Raw genomic sequence first — 20,668 nt, 5'->3', positions numbered from 1 at the left:
CCCTTATTTGTATAGTTGAAATGTATTTTTTTTCTATAATTTTTAAAAAATATTTTTGTAATTTGTTTCGCTTTACAATGTAAATTTGTATATCTAGTATTTTTCCTATTATTACTATTATGATGTACTACGTTTTCCTCCAACGATATATGTATATTTGTTAAATGTACATTCAGGCATCGAAGGGTTAAACTGAATATTTGTCCAAATATAGTAAAAAAAAAAAAAAAAAAAAAAAACTGAAAATTTTAAAAATGTGATCTTTTGGGAAAGCGATAATACATAAAAGGTAGGTTGGTATATTAAATTCCTCCATTTTATATTTGAATTCAAAAAAACATTTTTAATTCATTTCCTACATTCATTTTTTATTTTGATTCTTTTTATTTTAGGATTTTCTCATATTTAGCTGTATTTTTCAAATTTTCTATATTTAATGGATTTCTATTAATACAATTTTTATGTAGTTGTGTATTCCTCCAATATTTTATGTATATTTGTTAATGGACATTCAGGCATCGAGGAGTTAAACTGAGTGTATTTGTCAGAATATAGTAAAAAAATATTCATTAAAAAAAAAAAAAAAAAAAAGTAAAGATTGAGGCACCGCTGGCTGCTGCAAAAAAAAAGTTGAATAAAAAGTCGACTTAAAATGGCCGTTGTTGCTTAACCTAAGTGCATTCACAACAGAACATAAGCGCTCAAAATTCCCAATTTTACAAGACAAAAAAGTGGAATGACATTTTTTTCAAATGAAAGGTAGTGCTGAATTAGTGTTATGTCCTGAAAATGAGTGTCATCATATTTAGTGTTCACATATGAGTTCAGTTTAACAATAACGATAAGAAAATGTGTCATTTGGTATGATTGATTTTTTTGGAACTTCTCACCCTACACCCAAAAAAGGAAACTCGACCTAAAGAAAAGTAGATTTTTTCACATTGCGATATGCGATACATTTTTGGACTCGTAACATTACTTTTTCTCGTTTTTGACTCCGTAGTGCATTTTGAGACGTCAGTTTCGTATGTCGTAACAAAGAACGATGAGTTTGCGGTCCCAGAGTTCTACCGATTGACGGCGATAGACGTCCGATCTATTTAGACGGACGGGACATCCGGTGATATTTCGGGCGGCGGTACCCGGTTGGTCTCAGTGGCACAAGGCGAGCGCCTGCTGCATCTTTTCCTGCACGTTCTCCATCTTTTCGGCCCACTCCTCGCTCAGGCTTTCGTCGTCGTCCCCGATGACGGCGGCGTAGCCCATCAGGGCGATGAGCCCGATGCAGAACAAGTAGGTGAGGCGCGTGCAGAGGCGCTCCATGGTCAGACGGTCGCCCCCGGAGTGCTTCAGGAACACCTGAAAACAAGTTTGAGAAACGACTTGGGTGGACATCCTACTTGGCAGTTTTACAGTTTTGGCAGGAGATTCGGGTCCCCATTAACCACAAAAAAAAGGAAGGATCGCTGGGTTATCGCAACTAGATCTGGGATGAAATATCGTTTGACTATATATCACGTCCGTGAAGACGGCCCCTCATCAGACGCAAATTTATTTTAAAAAATGTCCAAACTTTGTTCTCTCAAAATTTTGTTTGTGCTGCTGTCGTTTTTGCGATTTACACTCTTATCGATCAACCTGAGGTCAAGCAGGCCCACATTTAGATCTAAACCAGGTAAAAATGGTGCATTGAATTTGTGCTGTAAATCGTTTTGATGACATCATGGAGCGCCCCATCTATGACAGAATCGAACCGCAATAGTGCTGTTTGTTTGTGCTCTAAAAAGTTTCATTTTCTCTGCAAAGGTTTTGTTGATATTCAACTTTTAATTTGTAGTGGTGCCGTCACGCAACAAATGTTTTTACAGCACAAACGAAAGGCACCGCTTCGGGGCCCATATTGCAGTAAATGCAGGGCATCGAGTTACGTCACCACTCGAATATCTCAATACAGGTAGTCCCTGGGTTACGACTTACTCGACTTGCGTGATATTGACTTTACGACGTCCGCCATTTTGTCTGCAGAGTTCAGTTTTTTTTTTGGAACGTGTAAACTTTTGTTTCGCTTTATAAAAGCAGCAAGTGTGCAGAGACATGGCCTCCTGGATCTCTTTTATATAATCAATCTTCGTAATTCCCAGATGCATCCCCTCAGCCTGGACTAAACTGTATTATATGAATACAATGTGGTCATGGTGAGTCAAACAAAGTCTTCCCAAACAAAGCTAAAACGAGTCACGTGATTGGTTTGTGGTCATGTGAGTCACTTGGCAGGATCGAATGTGCGCTCTGATTGCCGTCCTTGTTTCAGCAGGGCCGAGAAGGAAAAGTGGTATTGGGCATGTGGCAAAATGGATTTTGTCATGTGGCTTTTTTTTTTTTTGCCACATTTACCACAAAAAAGCCACATGGCAAAATCCATTTTGCCACAAAAAAATACCACTTGGCAAAATCCATTTTGCCACAAAAAAAGCCACATGGCAAAATCCATTTTGCCACATAAAAATGCCACATGGCAAAACTCATTTTGCCACATGACAAAAAAATGCCACTTGGCAAAATCCATTTTGCTACATAGCAAAGCAAAAAATATGCCACATGGCAAAATCCACTTTGCCACATAGCAAAAAAATGCCACATGGCAAAATCCATTTTGCCACAAAAAATAGCCACTTGGCAAAATCCATTTTGCCACATGGCAAAAAAAAAAAGCCACATGGCAAAATCCATTTTGCCACATAGCATAAAAAAAAAAAAAGCCACATGGCAAAATCCATTTTGCCACATAGCATAAAAAAAAAAAAGCCACATGGCAAAATCCATTTTGCCACCAAAAAAATGCCACATGGCAAAAAATGCCACGTGGCAAAATCCATTTTGCCGCAAAAAAAGCCACTTGGCAAAATCCATTTTGCCACAAAAAAAAGCCACATGGCAAAATCCATTTTGCCACAAAAAAAAAGCCACATGGCAAAATCCATTTTGACACAAAAAAAGCCACATGGCAAAATCCATTTTGCCACAAAAAAGCCACATGGCAAAATCCATTTTGCTACATAGCATAGCAAAAAAATGCCACCAAAATAATGCCACATGGCAAAATCCACTTTGCCACATAGCAAAAAATGCCACATGGCAAAATCCATTTTGCCACAAAAAATAGCCACTTGGCAAATCCATTTTGCCACATGGCAAAATCCATATTGCTACATAGCATAGCAAAAAAATGCCACATGGCAAAAAAATGCCACTTGGCAAAATCCATTTTGCTACATAGCATAGCAAAAAAAATGTCACATGGCAAAATCCATTTTGCTACATAGCATAGCAAAAAAATGCCACATGACAAAAAAAATGCCACTTGGCAAAATCCATTTTGCTACATAGCATAGCAAAAAAAATGCCACATGGCAAAACCCACTTTGCCACATAGCGAAAAAAATGGCACTTGGAAAAATCCATTTTGCGAAATGGCAAAAAAAAAATAAAATAAAATAAAAAAAAATGCCACCAAAAAAAAAAAAAGAAAAAAAAGAAAAAAAAAAAAAAAGAAAAAAAAATCAATTTTGCCACATGGCAAAAAAAATGCCACATGGAAAAATCCATTTTGCCACATGGCAAAAAAAAAAAAAAAATGCCATATGGCAAAATCCATTTTGCTATATAGCATAGCAAAAATGGCACATGGCAAAATCCATTTTGCTACATTGCATAGCAAAAAAAAAATGCAACATGGCAAAATCCATTTAGTCACGTGGCAAAAAAAAAAAAGACATTGCAAAATCCATTTTGCCACACAGCAAAGAAATGCCACATGGCAGAATCCACTTTGCCACATGGCAAAAAAATGCCACTTGGCAAAATCCATTTTGCAGGATGGCAAAAAAAAAAAAAAAAATGCCACATGGCAAAATCCATTTTGCCACATGGCAAATACCACTTTTGGTTCTTGCTGTCTCTCCCTTATTTAGTGGTGTTTATTTGAAAATGTTTTCGTTGTGCGTAAGGGAGTGGGTTGGTTTTGTGATTGTGCAGTTTCACTTCCAGATTGATTGATTACATTACCCAAATGGACGGACACAAGGACAGAGTCGAAGAAAAGGTCTCGTGTATGGGATAAATATGACTGTATTGAATACAAACATACAACCTTATGATGTCGTCAAACAGGAATGTGCAAAGGAAATCCAAAACAATCCATGAACCCCTGGGATGTGTTGTGTATAAAGGTCTCTGCAGCACTTTCTTTTAATGACCACTAGATGTCCTCTTTAAACCTCGTTTCACAGAAGCCTAACTAGCATATCTAGGTTGCTGTTTGATGATATCTAGAGTGTGCGCGCGCGTCTGTTGTCGGGCATTAAAAGAGTTACATCTGCTCATTACTGCACAACACCAGCATTTGACAATCGACTTTAAGAAACAGGACGAGTTTGAAGTACACTTCTCTTAATTTGCCACTCATTATTCATCTTGTAACTGTGAGTTAGCTCTCTGTGACCCACGGTCTGAACCTGTCTGTTGTCTAAGTGAGGTTATTCGTAGCAGCCAAGTCAGCAACAATATATTGGCAGACTTTGTGGTACGTATCCGTAAAGACAGTCTTTGTTCAATATGTACGAGTGGGGATAGCATATCAGCTCACCCAAAATGCTGCCAGACAACGGATCTGTACGACATTGAAACCGGCAAGCCGCCTCCTTAAGTTTCTGTCTTTCATCACAAGCAATGATCCTGGTGCGCCACACCTCCCACCTTTCAGGCAGTTTGGAGGAAGAGTGGCGGAGGGGGCCTGCTAGCGGCAGAGTTTATTTTTTCAAGGGAAAGCTGCGCCGGGCATTTTAGCGAGAGAGACGACAAAAATAAAATTGGAAAATATATTTTGGAAGCTTTACATTTGGATCAAATGTTTTTGCGTATGGAATCGAAGAGGGCGTATTGAACAGTTCAATACAAAACCAAGTATTGTTGAATCCTTAGTTAGCATGTCCACCTCACACTCCTGGGTTTGTGGGTATGTTTCTCTACTTCATGCTCGTACAGCGCCACAGCCACTCACCCTCCCTCCTGCTGTGTTGGGCACGTTACTTTAAAATAGTAAATTAGTTACTCACTAATTCTTCCAAAAAGTAACTGAGTTAGTAACTGAATTACTCTATAGTAGGGCTGTCAAAATTATCGCATTAACGGGCAGTATTTTTTTTAATTAATCACGTTAAAATATTTGACGCAATTAACGCACATGCTCCGCTCAAACAGATTAAAATGACAGAACAGTGTAATGTGCACTTGTTACTTGTGTTTTTGGGCGTTTTGTCGCCCTCTGCTGGCGCTTGGGTGCGACTGTGGGTTTCAGCACTATGAACGAGTATTGTGTAATTATTGACATCAGCAATGGCGAGCTACTAGTTTATTTTTGATTGAAAATTTTACTAAAATGAAAACATTAAGAGGGATTTTAATATAAAATTTCTATAACTTGTACTAACATTTATCTTTTAAGAACTACAAGTCTTTCTATCCATGGATCGCTTTAACTGAATGTTAATAATGTTAATGCCATCTTGTTGATTTATTGTTATAATAAACAAATACAGTACTTATGTACCGTATGTTGAATGTAGTGCTGCAACGATTAATCGATTAACTCGAGTATTCGATTAGAAAAAAATATTCGAATTTAATTTTTCTGCCTCGAGTATTCGTTTAATTAAAGTGGCGTTGCAATGGTTTATTTAGAAAGTGCTGGCATTTAGTTTTATTGATTTGAGTGGATACACTGCCCTCTACTCTGCCTCATTTCACATGGTTGAATCCAGCTGCTCCCTGTTAAGACCAACATCAACATAAGCTAAGTTTTTGTTTGAGCCATTGTTTTTTTTTTTAAATGCATTCGTAATTTAGTTTATATTTAGCCATTTTTTGTGGGAATATGTGTCTGAACCATTTGTTGAGAGCATTGTATATATATATATATATAAAAAAAAAAGTTAGCATTTTATAGCATTCAAGATAGCTCGTTCCTTTGTTGTACATACTGTAGGTCCTCATTTATTTATTTCTATATACCGGTTGAGGCTCAGCTCAGGTATTTGTTTTTCATGTTCCTTAGCCGATTACTCGATTATTCGAACTAAATAGTTAATCGATTTATCAACTACTAATATAATCGATAGCTGCAGCCCTAGTTGAATGTATATATCCGTCTTGTGTCTTATCTTTCGTTCCAACAATAATTTACAGAAAAATTTGGCATATTTTATGGAGGGTTTGAATTGCGATTAATTACAGTTAATCAATCTTTAAGCTGTAATTAACTCGATAAAAAATTTTAATCTTATGACAGCCTTAGGCTACGTTCATACTACAGGTCTTAATGCACGAATCCGATTTTTTGTCATATCTGTTTTTTTGGCGTGCCCGTTCAGACTGCCTTTATCCATTGAGACCGTTCAAGTATTACGCATGCGCACTAATTCGCAGTCCGACACGCGCTAAGCAAGAAGACCCGCATGCGCAGAAGCATCAAAACAAATGACAGACGTCATCCGTCATTCCAGGGATATTATATTTTGCTTTTCAAAAGGTGGACACAAATAACAGAAATAAATAATCCCCGTTTAGGCTTATATTCAAAGTTTATATGGATCGATAGCATGCACGCACTGTCCGTGCACGTCACACACACATACATACAGTTTGTCCCGACTCTCGGCCGTGGAGGCAATGTTGTAATATTGCTCACTTGGAACAGAGAGAAAACTGAGCATTCTCAGGCTTATCCTCAACCCATTTTTATTTTTTATGACTGTTGTCAAGCTCAGCCCTTTCCCAGAAGCCGTGTTCACTTCAAGCTAGGCGCTAATAACGCACAGGTGCATCGCTACGGTAACGACTCTCTCGCTATTTGATGACGTAATTGCTGCATGAAATCCGATTTGCGGGACTGGACAGTACAGACCGCCGCGACAGTCTGGAAAAATGTGGCCCAGATCGGATTTAGACCACATACGAAAGTGACCCAGATCGGATTTGAAATGGTCCCGTTCTATGCGACTTGTCACGTTCAGACCGTCAAGTTAATGCCTCACTCGAGTCGGAAAAACACGAAAAAATCGGATTCGTGCATTAAGACCTGTAGTATGAACGTAGCCTTAGTTACTATATAAACAAAATGCAACAAATGCTATAAGGATATTTTTTTTTCTCGTTTTTATTTAGAAATAATAGCTTTCTCAACAGGGTTCAGTTTTTGGAAAGCATTTCATTAGCTCTAGATGACATTCTTTCACATCCCAAAATCCACAAAATGTGAGATGACAGGCAATCGCCATTGCATTTGAAGCCGCTTTATACTGTCATTTATACTTCATTTGCAACTAAAATAAAAAATCAGTTTTAATTATGTGCTGTTTTGATATCGTATCGTGACCCTGGCATATCGAGGCGCATCCTATCGTGGGGTGAGGCAAATCGTTCCATCCCTAATCTCGGCGGGGTTCTTCTCTTACCTCCAAGATGGGGCGGCTGAAGAGCTTGGGTTTTCCCACCACGCCGTCGTAGAGCGTGTGAAGGTTCTGGTCCCCTAGGTCGTCGGCGTAGCTGCGGGCAAAGTCGTCCTTCTTGCGTTCGCGGTGCTCGGGGCGGGCCTCCACCAGATCCATGAACTTGCGAAACTGGTTCTTGAGGTTCTCCTCCACCGAGGCGTACTGGCTGTCCAGCGTCTCCTTCTGGATGGCCACCAGGGCCTGGCGGTTCTTGCGCGAGATGTCGTCCAGGGCCCGGTTGACGGAGCCGAACTCGCGCTTGAGCGTGCGGATGTCCTCGTCGTCCACGTGACGCAGGACCACGCGCATGAGCGAGCCGGCCACGCCGAAGATGGGGTTGACCACGGCCGCCGCCGACGAGATGGTGGCCACGCACTGCAGGACCTTAATCACGCCCTGCTTCACTTTGGCGCGGTCCTCCACTATCTCCTCGTCCATCATGGCTGCCTGCCGGGGGGGAGCGTCTACGGAGGAGGGGGAGGGACAACAGGTCAAAACAAAGCCAGCTCCGCCTCCATTAGTTGCCGCCCATGAGTTTTACAAGTATATTTTATAGTGCTGCAACGATTAATCGATTAACTCGAGTATTCGATTAGGAAAAAAAGATTCGAATTAAATTTTGCTGCTTCGAGTATTCGTTTAATTAAAGTGGTGTTGTAATGGATTGTTTTGAAAGTATTTGCATATAGTTTTATTGATTTGGGTAGATAAACTGCCTCTAGTCTGCCGAATTTCACATGGCTGAATCTAGCTGCTCCCTGATAAGACCAATATAAGCTAAGTTTTTGTTTGTGCTATTTTTTTTTAATGCATTCGTAATTTAGTTCATAGGTATACTTAGCCTTTTTTGTGGGAATATGTGTCCGAACCATTTGTTGAGAGCATTGTTAAAAAAAAGAAAAAAAAAAAAGTTAGCATTTAATAGCATTTAAGATATCAGATTTTTCGATGCAAATTACCAATTGTTCTTTTACTGTACATCGATCCTCGTTTATTTGTCTTTTTATAACGTTTGAGGTTCAACTCAGGTATTTTATTTTTTTATGTTCCTTATCAGATTACTCGATTATTCGAACTAACTAGTTTATAAATTAATCGAATACTAAAATAATCGATAGCTGCAGCCCTAATATTTTATCATACGTTCACGCCTTTATTTACTGAGGGGATAACCAAAGAATCGATAGAACTTGAGAGAAGTCAGGACAGATTTGGATATGACTTACTGCTGCATCTAAAATTTTCAACTCAATTTCGATGCACAAAAAAATATTTGATATAATTTTTTATATTTCATAAAATACCCCAAATGTTAAAGATATTTTAAGTATGACATCTTTCAGTGCCATTGACGATAGATGTCCACTCATGAGTAGGCCTGTCGCAATAACAAATTTTAGTAGGCGATATATTGTCTCTTAGATTATTGCCGATATGTGATATTGATTTTAAAACCGATTGAACCACGAATGTAGTGACAATACATCCTAGTAATCACCTATTGAATCACCCATGCGTAGCCCATCCCTCCTCCCGCCGCCCAGCAAAGGAGCCACCGTCCCCCCCACCCCCGGGACCCAGGGTGGCCACTCGCGCGCCCATCAACCGGCCTTCAGGGATGGCAGGAGGGGACGCATCACCAATCCCACGCCTACACCCACCCCCGCCCGCCCACCCGGGCCACGAGCCACAGCCACAGCCCCCCAACCGGCACGGCACGCCACGGGACCCCCAGCGGCCCACCAAGCCCCAGGCAAGGCAGGGTCGTGACGTGTTCTTAACGAGCAACGTCCCTCTTGCGCGTCGAAAGTAGTCTCCACAACAACACAGATGGTGAACGGGAGAGCCGAGACTATGTTCCAATCCACGGTAAAATCAGTTTTAAATGACCAAAAACACATCGACACGAGTCATTGACAACAGTCTGTCTCGCGCTAGCCATGTTGAATAAACTCCGCTCTCTTCGTATGTTTACTTCCGCGCGCAAGTCCCTCGTCCTGCCCTCGTCATTTTACTAACGTCACGTCTGCCCGTCGCTGATTGGTCCACTCCGCTGTCTGCTAACTGTGGCTTGCTCCGCCCTGGAAATTGTATCTGCGTGAATGGTGGCCAGACTCAATAGCTGGAACAGCGGTGAGTCTGGTGTACCAGGCAATGAAAACGTCACGGTTTCAAAACCACTAAAATTTTACATTGGACCGTAGTACGGTATTCGCTATTTTTCATGTGCCAAAAATGCAGCCAGAAGTGGCTTGGCGCGGCAGCGCTCACCCCCTCCCGTTTCTTGCTGTGTGTGAAAGTGACGCTATCGGCTAGACAGCCAGTGAACCCAAAATACCCAAAAACTCCAAACATAAGGCGTACTTTTCTTCAATTTATTGAGCTCTCAAATCGCGATAAGTGGAATATACAAAATGAATACATTTAAAGCGTTGTACAATTGTATTTTCCATGTGTGAGTAGCTTCGACAGAGTAGCACCATGAAAAAGTTCGCCAAAAACAAAACACACATTTTCCTTTCAAATTCAATATACAAACCAAATAAAAGCTTACAGAGACGAACGTTAGCCTAGGCTTAGCTGGGAGAGCAACTTCGTCAAGTATTACAGCCACAGAGTGAGAGGGGGAGCAAGGGGATAGCATCAAAGATCGCTAATTGCGAAAGATGCTCTTGCCCTAAGCACAAATCCACGTTCGCTGGATCAAGGAGAGGTCTGTTGTTTTTTTGGGATGAAACCATTCCACAACAATATTTACGTTTTAACTTATACATTTTTAACTAACTTATTAACTTATGAATTCTTTATGTTTTTTAACACATAGGCATGACATCATGTAGACTAGAGCTGACACAGTGGCTGAAAATGGCGAAACTTCACTTGAGCTTTTCCCACACTCAAAAAAAAAAAATTCATGCAGTAGAATTTTAAAAATTTTTTATTCAGAAGTGTTTTTACTTTATAGAAATTATTTTGTTCTTGCTCTAACCTTGAGCAACTTGAGCTGTGGGTATAGACTATAAGTTATATTTATTTTAATTTTATTTAAAATATTAGTTGTTTTTTTTATTGATACTTTTAACAATATATTCATGTTCCAATTTGCAACTAGGTTCTGAAATTTTTTTTAAAATCCTGTTCAATGGAAAAAATTAATTTTAACCCATACATCTCAAAATAACACATTTTGGAGCTATAATTGCAATACCGTGATACCATGAAACCGCGGTACTTTTGCCCACGGTTATCGTACTGTCAAAATCTCGTACCGGCACATGCCTCATATTCTGTATATAGTAATCTTAGCAAGCCAAACCAAATGTCATTACAAGGACCCCTTATTACGTAAAATTTGTTCTGCATTAAATTTTCGTAAACCGATTACTCGATTATTCAAACTAACTGATAGATTAATCTAGGGCTGCAGCTATCGATTATTTTAGTAGCCGATGAATCGATGAACTAAGCAAAAGTCCGCTATCTTAGATGCTATAAAATGCGAACTTTTTTTTACAATGCTGTTACAAATGGTTCAGACTAATATTCCCACAAAAAAAAAAAAAAAAAAAAAAAAAAAAAAAACGACTAAATATACCAATAAACTAAATTATGAATGCATTAAAAAACATTAGCCCAAACAAAAATTTAGCTTACGTTGGTCTTAACAGGGAGCAGTTGGATTCAGCCATGTGAAATGAGGCAGACCAGAGTGCAGTGTATCCATCCTAATCAATAAAACTAAATTAAACACTTTCAAAATAAACCATTACAACATTTTTTTAAATAAACGAATACTCAAAGCAACATAATTTAATTCAAATATTTTTTTTCTTATCGAATACTCGAGTTAATTGATTAATCGTTGCAGCACTAGATTAATCGATTACCTAAATAATTGATAGCTGTGGCCCTAATTTTATCACACCCTTACTTTCTTGAGGTAGTCTCCAGTCACTTCCTGGAAAGATTTTAAATTTTTTTGTCAAAAATAATGACCACCAATGGATCTTTATTAGGGCTGTCAAACGATTAAAATTTTTAATCGAGTTAATTAGAGCTTAAAAATTAATTAATCGCAATTAATCGCAATTCATACCATCTATAAAATATGCCATATTTTTCTGTAAATTATTGTTGGAATGGAAAGACAAGACAAGATGGATATATACATTCAACATACAGTACATAAGGACTATTTGTTTATTATAACAATAAATCAACAAGATGGCATTAACATTATTAACATTCTGTTTAAGCGGTCCATGGATAGAAAGACTTGTAGTTCTTAAAAGAAAAAATGTTAGTACAAGTAATAGAAATTTTATATTAAAACCCCTCTTAATGTTTTCGTTTTAATAAAATTTGTAAAATTTTCAATCAAAAAATAAACTAGTAGCCCGCCATTGTTGATGTCAAAAATTACTTGCACAATGCTCATGGATGCTGAAGCCTATAAAATCAGTCGCACCCAAGCGCCAGCAGAGCGCGGCAAAACTCCATAAAACACAACAAGTGAGCGTTTCACTGTGTACTGTCATTTAAATCTCTCTGCGTCAATTGCGTCAAATATTTTAACGTGATTAATTTTAAAAATTAATTAACGCCCGTTAACGCGATCATTTTGACAGCCCTAATCTTTATGAAAGTCCAGGTTAAAAATCAATAAGAGTGAATGTGCCATTGGAAATGAATGGGCTCATTAAAAATCTACAGTTAAGTTTTGGAAGAATTGTACAAGTTTTGGAGGAATTGTACATTTTTAACCAAAAACTGGCAGGATAAATTTTGTGTACTTCAATTTTGTGTTTTTTTTTTTTTTTAAAGTGTGAATTATGTGATTCACACAAATAGTATTCTGAAAATTTGAAAATTTATGTTTTTGCCATTGGAAATGAATGGGGATGTTTTTATTTATTTAGTTAATAAGGAATAAAAACCCAAAACCAAACATGTTTTTGGTGCAACCGTGACCATTATGGACAAAGCAGGGCCTGAGTCATGTAAATGTTTTAAACAATCCATTGCTACCAGTCCGGATAGATAAGACAACTATCGCCGTCAATGGCACAAAAACAGTCTTAATCTGATGTCTCGTTGCCATTTCTCCAGGACTAAGCAGCACTAACGCATCACAAACCACATCGGCCGAGCGTAGCTAACCAATAGCACGGTGCGCTTTCATGGAACGGATGCTTACGTCTTGCTTTGTTCTTTCCCTTTCCTTGCGCTCCCACTGGAACAAAGACGTCTTCAGTCCGGCCGGCCTGCAAAGACACGCGAGACACTGTCAATAAAAACGTCTCAATCTGAAGGACGCGCACGCCGCCGCTCAAATGGAACGTGGCGATGTTTTGTTTTTTTCCTTTATACAGCGTTTCAGCACCAGGCAGCCTGCAGGGCGTGTGTGTTGTGCATGTGTTACCGCGATTGCCCACTAGAGAGCAGGAAAGTCGACATGTACTGGATTTCAGCACCACAAACAGTGGACTGACTGAAAGCATAATAGTGGAGAAGTTGTACCTTGAAATAGGCTTGAACAGATTCCATTTTTGGGCTCCCGATACAGATTTTGACAACTGGTTGTGCGGTATCAGAAAATGCCGATACTGTACCGATACCACGTATTTTTGAATAAAGATACTACTTTTTGATTTCGATAATAAATGACAGCATAATCATTTGACCGTCGGTCAGACACTGCTGAACCTATAGTCACTGAACCGATCGTATACCAACATGGCCTCAGGGCGGTCATGTTGGTAGGGGCGACATTCAAATCAAAGTCAATGCATTGACATTAAAATGAAGTCATAATTAGCTTATTTCTCAACTGATTCATCAATATCAAGGCATCTGCTGTTTACCGAGTGGCTGCCATTGACGGTGGTAGACGTCCAATCCATTTGAAGTTGGAGGGTTGGCAACGAATGAACAAACGTTCAAATGGATTGGACATCTACTAGTGATAAGCTCATTGAAATTCATGGCAGAAGGATGATTGGATGTCTATCGCCATGATGGAGAGGGTGACAAACGCGCCTTTTTTTTTCATGGTGGCCATCTTGGGTGGGGCAAAACAATCTTGAAAAGTTAAAAAAAAAAAAAAAAAAATCTCTCAAAAAGTACATATCCCACAAAAATTGTACTTTCTGTCTTAGTACTCTAATATCCATGACGTCATATTTGCAAATGGCACAATTAAAAAAAAAAATGTTTTGCTTTTTGTAAAATTGGTTTGATATAAGATTAATAGTTTTATTCATGTAATTGTGTTCTTGTTTGCAGATTGTGGGGAGGTCTCCTGTTACAAGATGGAAAGGAAGGTTAATTTGGCATCATCCTTCCCACTTCAAATGGACTGGACGTCTATGCAGCCAAATGAGTTAAACCTCCTAGAATGAAATATCATTGAATTCAATTGAACATTAGTTCACTAGCACGAATGTAGTATTTTACTAACTAATGTACAGAGTCAAATTAGTGCCAGAGGCCATTTTTTCCCGCAAATATATATTTTTAAATGGTGTTTGTAAAAAAAAAATATATATGCACACACACACATATATATACACACACACACACACACACACACACACACACACACACACACATTCATATTAAGTTATTTCACTTTTTTTTTTTTTTTTTTAACTAATTTATGCCAACACATTTTTTTTTGCCGGCAAGTGGACCATCTTATTTTTACAAGCACAAATTACTATTATTAATATTTTTTTCCCCAAAAATTATTTTGCAAACACAAACTGTCTCCTACACCCATTTGACTACATCCACTAGCAGCAGGTGTATATAACTTTCATCAGGCTTTCCTGAACATTCGACTTTTTCCCTAAATATTTTCCAGACAAATTACCAATAAAAACACATTTATTTCCCCTAAAATTACATTTTAATCTCAATTCATAACAAGGAAGTGAGGAACAACCTACTGACGTCACCTATTAGCAGAAAAACTTGACAGCCATCTTGATCTCTCTAACAAGCGTAGCAACAAGCTACGCTAAACATTAAAACCCCTTAAATTCCGACGTTAAAGTCATTCATTCTGACTTGAATTACTATTTAACGTCAATATAAACATTTAAAAGGTGAATTTGTTGTCAGTCAAGGCAAAAAAAAGTAACAATGACCTTTTTCAAAACAAGGAAGCACACGGCATTGGAGGCTTAAAAAGTGGAAATAACTCCGACAAAGTTAACAATAGCGTGCCTTCCGGACTTGTTGGGTGTTTGTAGAATTCTAAATAAAGTACAACATCCGTTACAACGAAGACTGGAGGCCTTGGGCAGGCTTGAGTCTCGTATTTGCCGACTTTGGCTCCCTCTAGCCGCGCCTCCATGTTCGCTTTCGAACGCACGAGCCCCGGCCTAAGCCGCTGGGAAAGGCGGTCAAAACCTCAAATTAGCCCCGAAAACTCGCTTTTCCCTGCCTTAAAGTGGACTTTACTCCTTCCACTTGTGCTCCCAAGTAATATTGGGCACTATTAACCAGAAAAAGCCTGCTTAATTCCTACCTTTTGGTGGTTGACTTCTACCTTGGAGTGACTTGTCCAACAGCCCAACCTCGACTGGCTCCTTCTTCTTCCCAGCAATCCCTGCAAAAAGGACACGTCCATGTACGTAAACGTGTAGGGGTGACCATATCGGAAGAAACGATTTTTTAAGGGTTTAATGAGGCCTCCAAATGCGTAATTTGGTCATTTGGAACTCAAAAAAATTGGTTCTCTAATTTTTTGCATAAAAACGCCACATTAAATCTCTAAAATATTAAAATTAGCCTCTCGGGTTTCCAGTCATCTCCCCCTTTATCTGGAACGTATTTTGGTCTATTCCATATTTAAACAGCTGAGCGCAAGACGTAATAGTCAGCCTGTGCGCAACTGAGCTCCAAAAAGGAAACTTTGAGTGCCTTGCCAAGCCCTGAAGCAGCTTTTAGACACTAACAAACGCTCCATTCAGGAAATTCACATGCCGTTTAGACGCTCTGGCGTTTAAAAACGACATTATAATGACTTAAAAGTCCACAAAATCGAAGCTAAAGACGCGAAAGACAAGAAAGCTCTCGAGGTGCACAGGTGCGCCCTGATGCCAGAGCGACTTTTCCATCCGCTCAAAGTGAGCGCAAATATGAAAAACTGCAAAAATGTTCAAAAAAATATCCCCAACTTACACATTTGGTCGTAAAAACCGGCGTTCCGCTGCGAAAAAGTGGCCTTAGAGCCCGTTTTTACGGCGCAGTCCAACAGAAAGCGCACAGCAGCGAGGCGCACTCGCCTCCAGAAAGAGAAAATCTCGTTTCAACGCCTTCGAGGTCTATTTAATGGTAAATAAACATAAAAAAAGATATTAGTCCTGCTTGCGTAGCATTTAACTGCATCACAAGCGGATAATGTGACACAATTGAACCTTTGAATGCGCGCAGTCAGGCTGCAGCTGCGCGCGCAGGCGCACAAGTTGCATGCTCTTTTTTTCTTCTCTTTTCACACTCTGAAAAGTCGTTCAATAAATGTCTCCCACTTGGTGGCTGCAGTGATGGATATCCCTAAACAACGCCCTCTCGGTTCCTTCTGCATGCTAATAAGATGCTCGCAAAACGCTTCCTGCCAGCTATTAAAAATGGGGGAAAATAGAGTTTATTCGGGGTTTAAAACCTTAGATATCCAATTAAGAGACAGTATAAAGACCCCCCAGCACACAGCAAGCACCAGCCTGGTATCCTAGAAGAAGCGCATCTGTTCCATGCAAGCATGCAGCTGTCAAGCGGGTCAAATTGCATGCAACGTCAGCTGTTTGCAAGCATCCGCGCCCCATTTGCGTCCTCTTTAAGCCCTGAAACCCGATTAAATGATATATAATGTTAACTAAATGATATTAATCATAATGAATAAAAATTCCCATTTAGCCCATTAACACTGTTCAGTAAAGATACTCAAGATTCTCAACAAGAAATTATTTATTTTTTAAAAACATTGTTTTGTCGGTTTTTTTTTTTAACTTAAATTTAAAATATTTAAAATAAATGGTTTCCCTCTCGTTTTTTCGATTTTTCTAATTAGAAAAATGCTACTAAAAATATAAGTAAAACAATTAAAAAATATTATTATGTAAGAATGTAAAAATTATTATATATTTATTATTATTATATTTATTATTATCATTTTATTTATAATTTATATGTATTCATGATAATTTTATCATGTTATAATTTATGATTATATATTTATTGATTTACTTATTTTATTTTAATTTTACTATAATTATATACTACATGTAGTATGTAATTATTATTAAATGATATTAATAAAAATTAGTACTATTTTGTGGTACACGAAACCTGTTCAGTGTATAAACCTCCGATTCCCATTTTCATTGTCTTGGCATCTGAAAAAAAAAAATCATAATAGAAGGAGATTTACTGTTAAGAAGACATATCTTTTTAGGTCAACAATGTCTCTAAACAATTCATATACTGATCAATAAGCGACTGTTCATTCGCTGACACTCTCCCACTTTAAATGGATTGGACGTCCACTTGTGATAAACTCATTTCAACTCACATAAGAAAAATGATTTGATTTGTTCTGGAAAAATAAATGAATACGTAATCAAATATATTGTTTGTGTAGTAAGGGTGCCCAATTTTCCGATAGCCGTGAACGCCTCATGACCGTTTCACGGCCACTCTCCCATCGTGCCCTACAAATGGCGTATCGCACGCTACATGTCACTTCCGCTCATTAATATTCATGATGTCAGCTACTCTTGCTAAGGGGGGGACAAGCTCCCGTTTGTCCCCCAATAGGAAACTAATGGAAATAGTGTACGAAGGAGATGTTTACAGAGCTAAACCTACCAATTCTGTCTGAAAATGATGTCCCTGGTGCCAAATTCATTGGCAAAGATGTGGAAGAACATACCAATGTTCAGTTAAAGCAGTACTTCTCAAATGGTGGGGCAGGTCCCCCCATGGGGGCGCGGAGCTATGCCAGGGGTGGCGCATGTGACCTTGGAGAACATACGTTTTTTGCTATACTACAATAAAGTGTAATTGGACATCCACTCAGTGGGTGCCAGTGGCGCTCTGGACACTGGAGATATGGAAAGTTAAGATGAGGAAATATGACAAAGCCTATGTAGCGTTTGGCTTTGACTTTTAGCACAGTGGGAGACCAGGAAAGACCAGTCTGTTTACCGTGTCTAAAAATGCAGACAGCAGGATGCCAAATCAATTAAGAGCAGACCTGTTAAGTTTCACGATTTGGTCGGGAGACTCCCGATTTTGACCCCAATGCTCACGCCTCACGATTAGAAAGCCAAATCTCCCGATTTTCCAAAAATGTCAATTTTTATTTTTTTTTTAACGTTTTTGTTTGTCACCGTTTTGTAACGATACCATTCGGCCCGATTCGGAAAGTGACCAACTCTCCGACTTCCCTGCCCTCCCTCCCCTTCAGAGCTGGAAAAGCCCACATCTGACAGTGAGGGAAGAGGCGAAGCACCACCGACTTCCCAAGATGCTGGCACTAATAAACCGGCTTTTAGACTGGTTCAAGTCTTTATTTTGGAAGGAAGAGATGGAGCTGACCCTGGTCGGCCTCCAGTATTCGGGAAAAACGACGTTCGTCAACGTAATTGCCGTAAGTCTTACCTGCCAGCGATAGCTAACTAGCCTAATGCTAATAGCATTAGAGCTAATGATGGGAGAACGATGACGAGGAAGAAGTCTCTGCTTTACTCTGTGTTTTCGTGGATCAAACATCATGGAATATTAAACCACTGCGGTCCTACCCCCACAATATATGAATTTAAGTGAGAAAGCGTATCGTTACTTACTTGACGTTTAATCATTTAGATTTGCTATTATGCTAAAGCTAAAGTGACTACTGTACACTTTATTACATTATATCATTGTTACTGTGCTGAAACAAAAAATATAAAGTTTCAATTCTAGGTTACAATTCAATTAAAAAACTGCCATGACAAAGATACTTTAAAAAACAAATATGATTTATTTTCTAAATGATGTAATTAATGTTGCTGATTTAGTCTGACGAAACCCTAATTGGAGTGATGGTTGATGAGATGAAGAGGCTGCTGAGGAAGCTGATGTCCAAATTTGTGCAAATGGATGTGATCAGGAAAGCTGAGGATATCCTAGATGTTGATTACAGGAACAAGGAGAACTGGCATGACACAGGCAACATAGCAGTATCACATGATGCCAGACAATACATGGAGCAAGTTGAAGACTATCTCTGATGCCACCAAAAAGAGGTTCTTTGACAGTGTAGTTAATTTTTACACAAGTGTTGCGACCAAAATGAACTTGAAAAAAAATGGTTGCATTTTGTCTTAGTGATTGTCGCGCGCGCGCGCGTCATCAGGGTTGGCAAACAGAAATCTCCCTATTTGCAATTTCTACAACTTAACAGGTATGTAAGAGGTCACATTAAGACATTAGACATCTCAATTTAATCAAAATAAAATTAAATGGAAAAAAATGAGTATGAATCAGGAATTCTTATGGATGAAAATTGTCCAATTTAAAAAAATAAGTCTAAATTAAAAAAACAAAACAAAAAAACAGATATGAGATATAGATATAGAAATATAGAAAATTGGACATAAAAAAAAATAAAATGAAAAACTTGAAAAATTTAAATTTAATTTAAATTTTTAAAAAGAATAAATTCCATTTATATTTTCAATGATTCCCATTTTTTCTCCATTTACAATATTTTTTTAAATTTTTTAAAATATCTTATTTAATTTTTTTTCACATTTTCTCATTCCGTATTGTAATCTTAGTCATTTTTTTGGTTGATATTAAAAAACACATATATGGATGATTCATTATCAATAATTATATGTAAATTTACAGCAAAAATAAAAACTGTCCCTCTGCTCCATGACAATGTCGTGTTTGTTCTATTAATTTTTGTTTTTTTCCGGTCAAATTGTTTGGGATTTAGTCCTCAAGAGTTAATGTTGCTAATCAATTTGAATTTATAATCATTTTTTGATTTTATTAAAATTTATTTTTCAGTATCAAACGCTCAACAAATGTGCCTTGAGTGTATTTTTTACAGTTTGGAAGTGTTTTTGTTTGGTTGTTTTTTAATTTAGGCAAATTGATGTGCTTGAAGTCTTTTCTGTTAAAAACAAAACAATGTTAGTAAAGTCATATTGTATTTTATTGTAAGTTGATCTATATTACGTTTTTTTCTGTAATATTAAAAAGGACACAAGTCACTTTATTGAAAAAACGGGGAACTATCCAAGAATGGGTCCACTTTTGGGGGCACTGGAGCACCCCAAGACTCAAACTAAAATATTCCAACTTTAAAGTGATTTGGAGAAAAAATACGAGCTGTCCAAGGACCGATCTACATCTGAGCCATACTAGACTACTCCAAGACTTTAAATAAAGGGACTTGCACTCTGAAGCCACCGTGTTGTATTACCGTGATGCACATAATTCAAATAATGATCCAAATGAGGGACGGCAAGCTTAACGGCAGTCGTTTTGCAGGTTAGCAAGTTCACACAGTTTAATGTTATGCCAACTCTGATGCAGGTCTGACTTTCAGTACCAAAATTAGTGTTGTGTTCCCCACCTCCACAAGATTGACGTCTTTACTTACAGTGGCTGCTGCTGGCTCAAAAAAACTTCTAATATCCCTCCTCTTTTAAAGGGGCGGAGGAGGCGGCATGCTGTCAATATGAATCTGTCGCGGTTGTGTGAGTGTGCGTGTGTGACTGTGTGGCGGGAGGGTGTGTGTGTGTGTGTGTGTGGGGGGGGGGGGTCAAGTCATCAGCCAATCAAACGTGCGTTTGAGGGGGAAAAAATGAACCGGCACATTCAGCAAGTGAAAAGGGGATAAAGTTTGAACATAGTGAAATTAAATAAATGGTAGGGTGTATTCTATCCTTACAACATATGTGAAGATAATCAAAATTTTAACATATTATATAAATATAATAATTATCATATACATTCATTATGAAATGCAAAAAAGGTTGCTTAAAAGTTGGTAGGGACAATTTGAACATCCTGAAAAGTTGGTATTGTTCTGTCTCCACAGTCCCAATGCAAACCTA

The 20,668-nt window shown here is 38.3% G+C and overlaps 1 protein-coding gene across 2 annotated transcripts; it reads right to left on the bottom strand.

Moving 5' to 3' along the window:
• Nucleotides 1-538: 538 nt before the first annotated feature.
• Nucleotides 539-15,793, bottom strand: LOC130914241 (protein rapunzel-like). 2 transcript variants are annotated; one of them, XM_057833249.1, is made up of 5 exons: nt 15,738-15,793; nt 15,082-15,162; nt 12,745-12,811; nt 7,512-8,011; nt 539-1,359 (listed from the first exon to the last, which is right to left on the bottom strand). In XM_057833249.1, the coding sequence occupies exons 4-5, from the start codon at nt 7,986-7,988 to the stop codon at nt 1,153-1,155; spliced, it is 684 nt and encodes a 227-aa protein (XP_057689232.1). In that variant the 5' UTR covers nt 7,989-8,011; nt 12,745-12,811; nt 15,082-15,162; nt 15,738-15,793; the 3' UTR covers nt 539-1,152. The 2 variants fall into 2 exon arrangements, with proteins under 2 accessions (XP_057689232.1, XP_057689231.1); XM_057833248.1 differs by lacking the exon at nt 15,738-15,793 and having other exon boundaries at nt 15,082-15,198.
• Nucleotides 15,794-20,668: the final 4,875 nt, after the last annotated feature.

The sequence above is a fragment of the Corythoichthys intestinalis genome, chromosome 4 (genome assembly GCF_030265065.1).
Source record: "Corythoichthys intestinalis isolate RoL2023-P3 chromosome 4, ASM3026506v1, whole genome shotgun sequence".
Classification (NCBI taxonomy): Eukaryota; Metazoa; Chordata; class Actinopteri; order Syngnathiformes; family Syngnathidae; genus Corythoichthys; species Corythoichthys intestinalis.
Note: the sequence above shows the minus strand (reverse complement) of the source record. Positions and strands in the feature narration are given on the sequence as shown.

What these genes read in the sequence shown, in the direction of transcription:
- LOC130914241 (XM_057833248.1), bottom strand. Translation starts at nt 15,183, where the DNA reads ATGGACGTGTCCTTTTTGCAGGGATTGCTGGGAAGAAGAAGGAGCCAG. An exon ending in TAGAAGTCAACCACCAAAAG is followed by an intron (nt 12,812 to 15,081) that starts GTAGGAATTAAG and finishes GTGTCTTTGCAG; the next exon opens with GCCGGCCGGACTGAAGACGT. An exon ending in GGGAAAGAACAAAGCAAGAC is followed by an intron (nt 8,012 to 12,744) that starts GTAAGCATCCGT and finishes CCTCCTCCGTAG; the next exon opens with ACGCTCCCCCCCGGCAGGCA.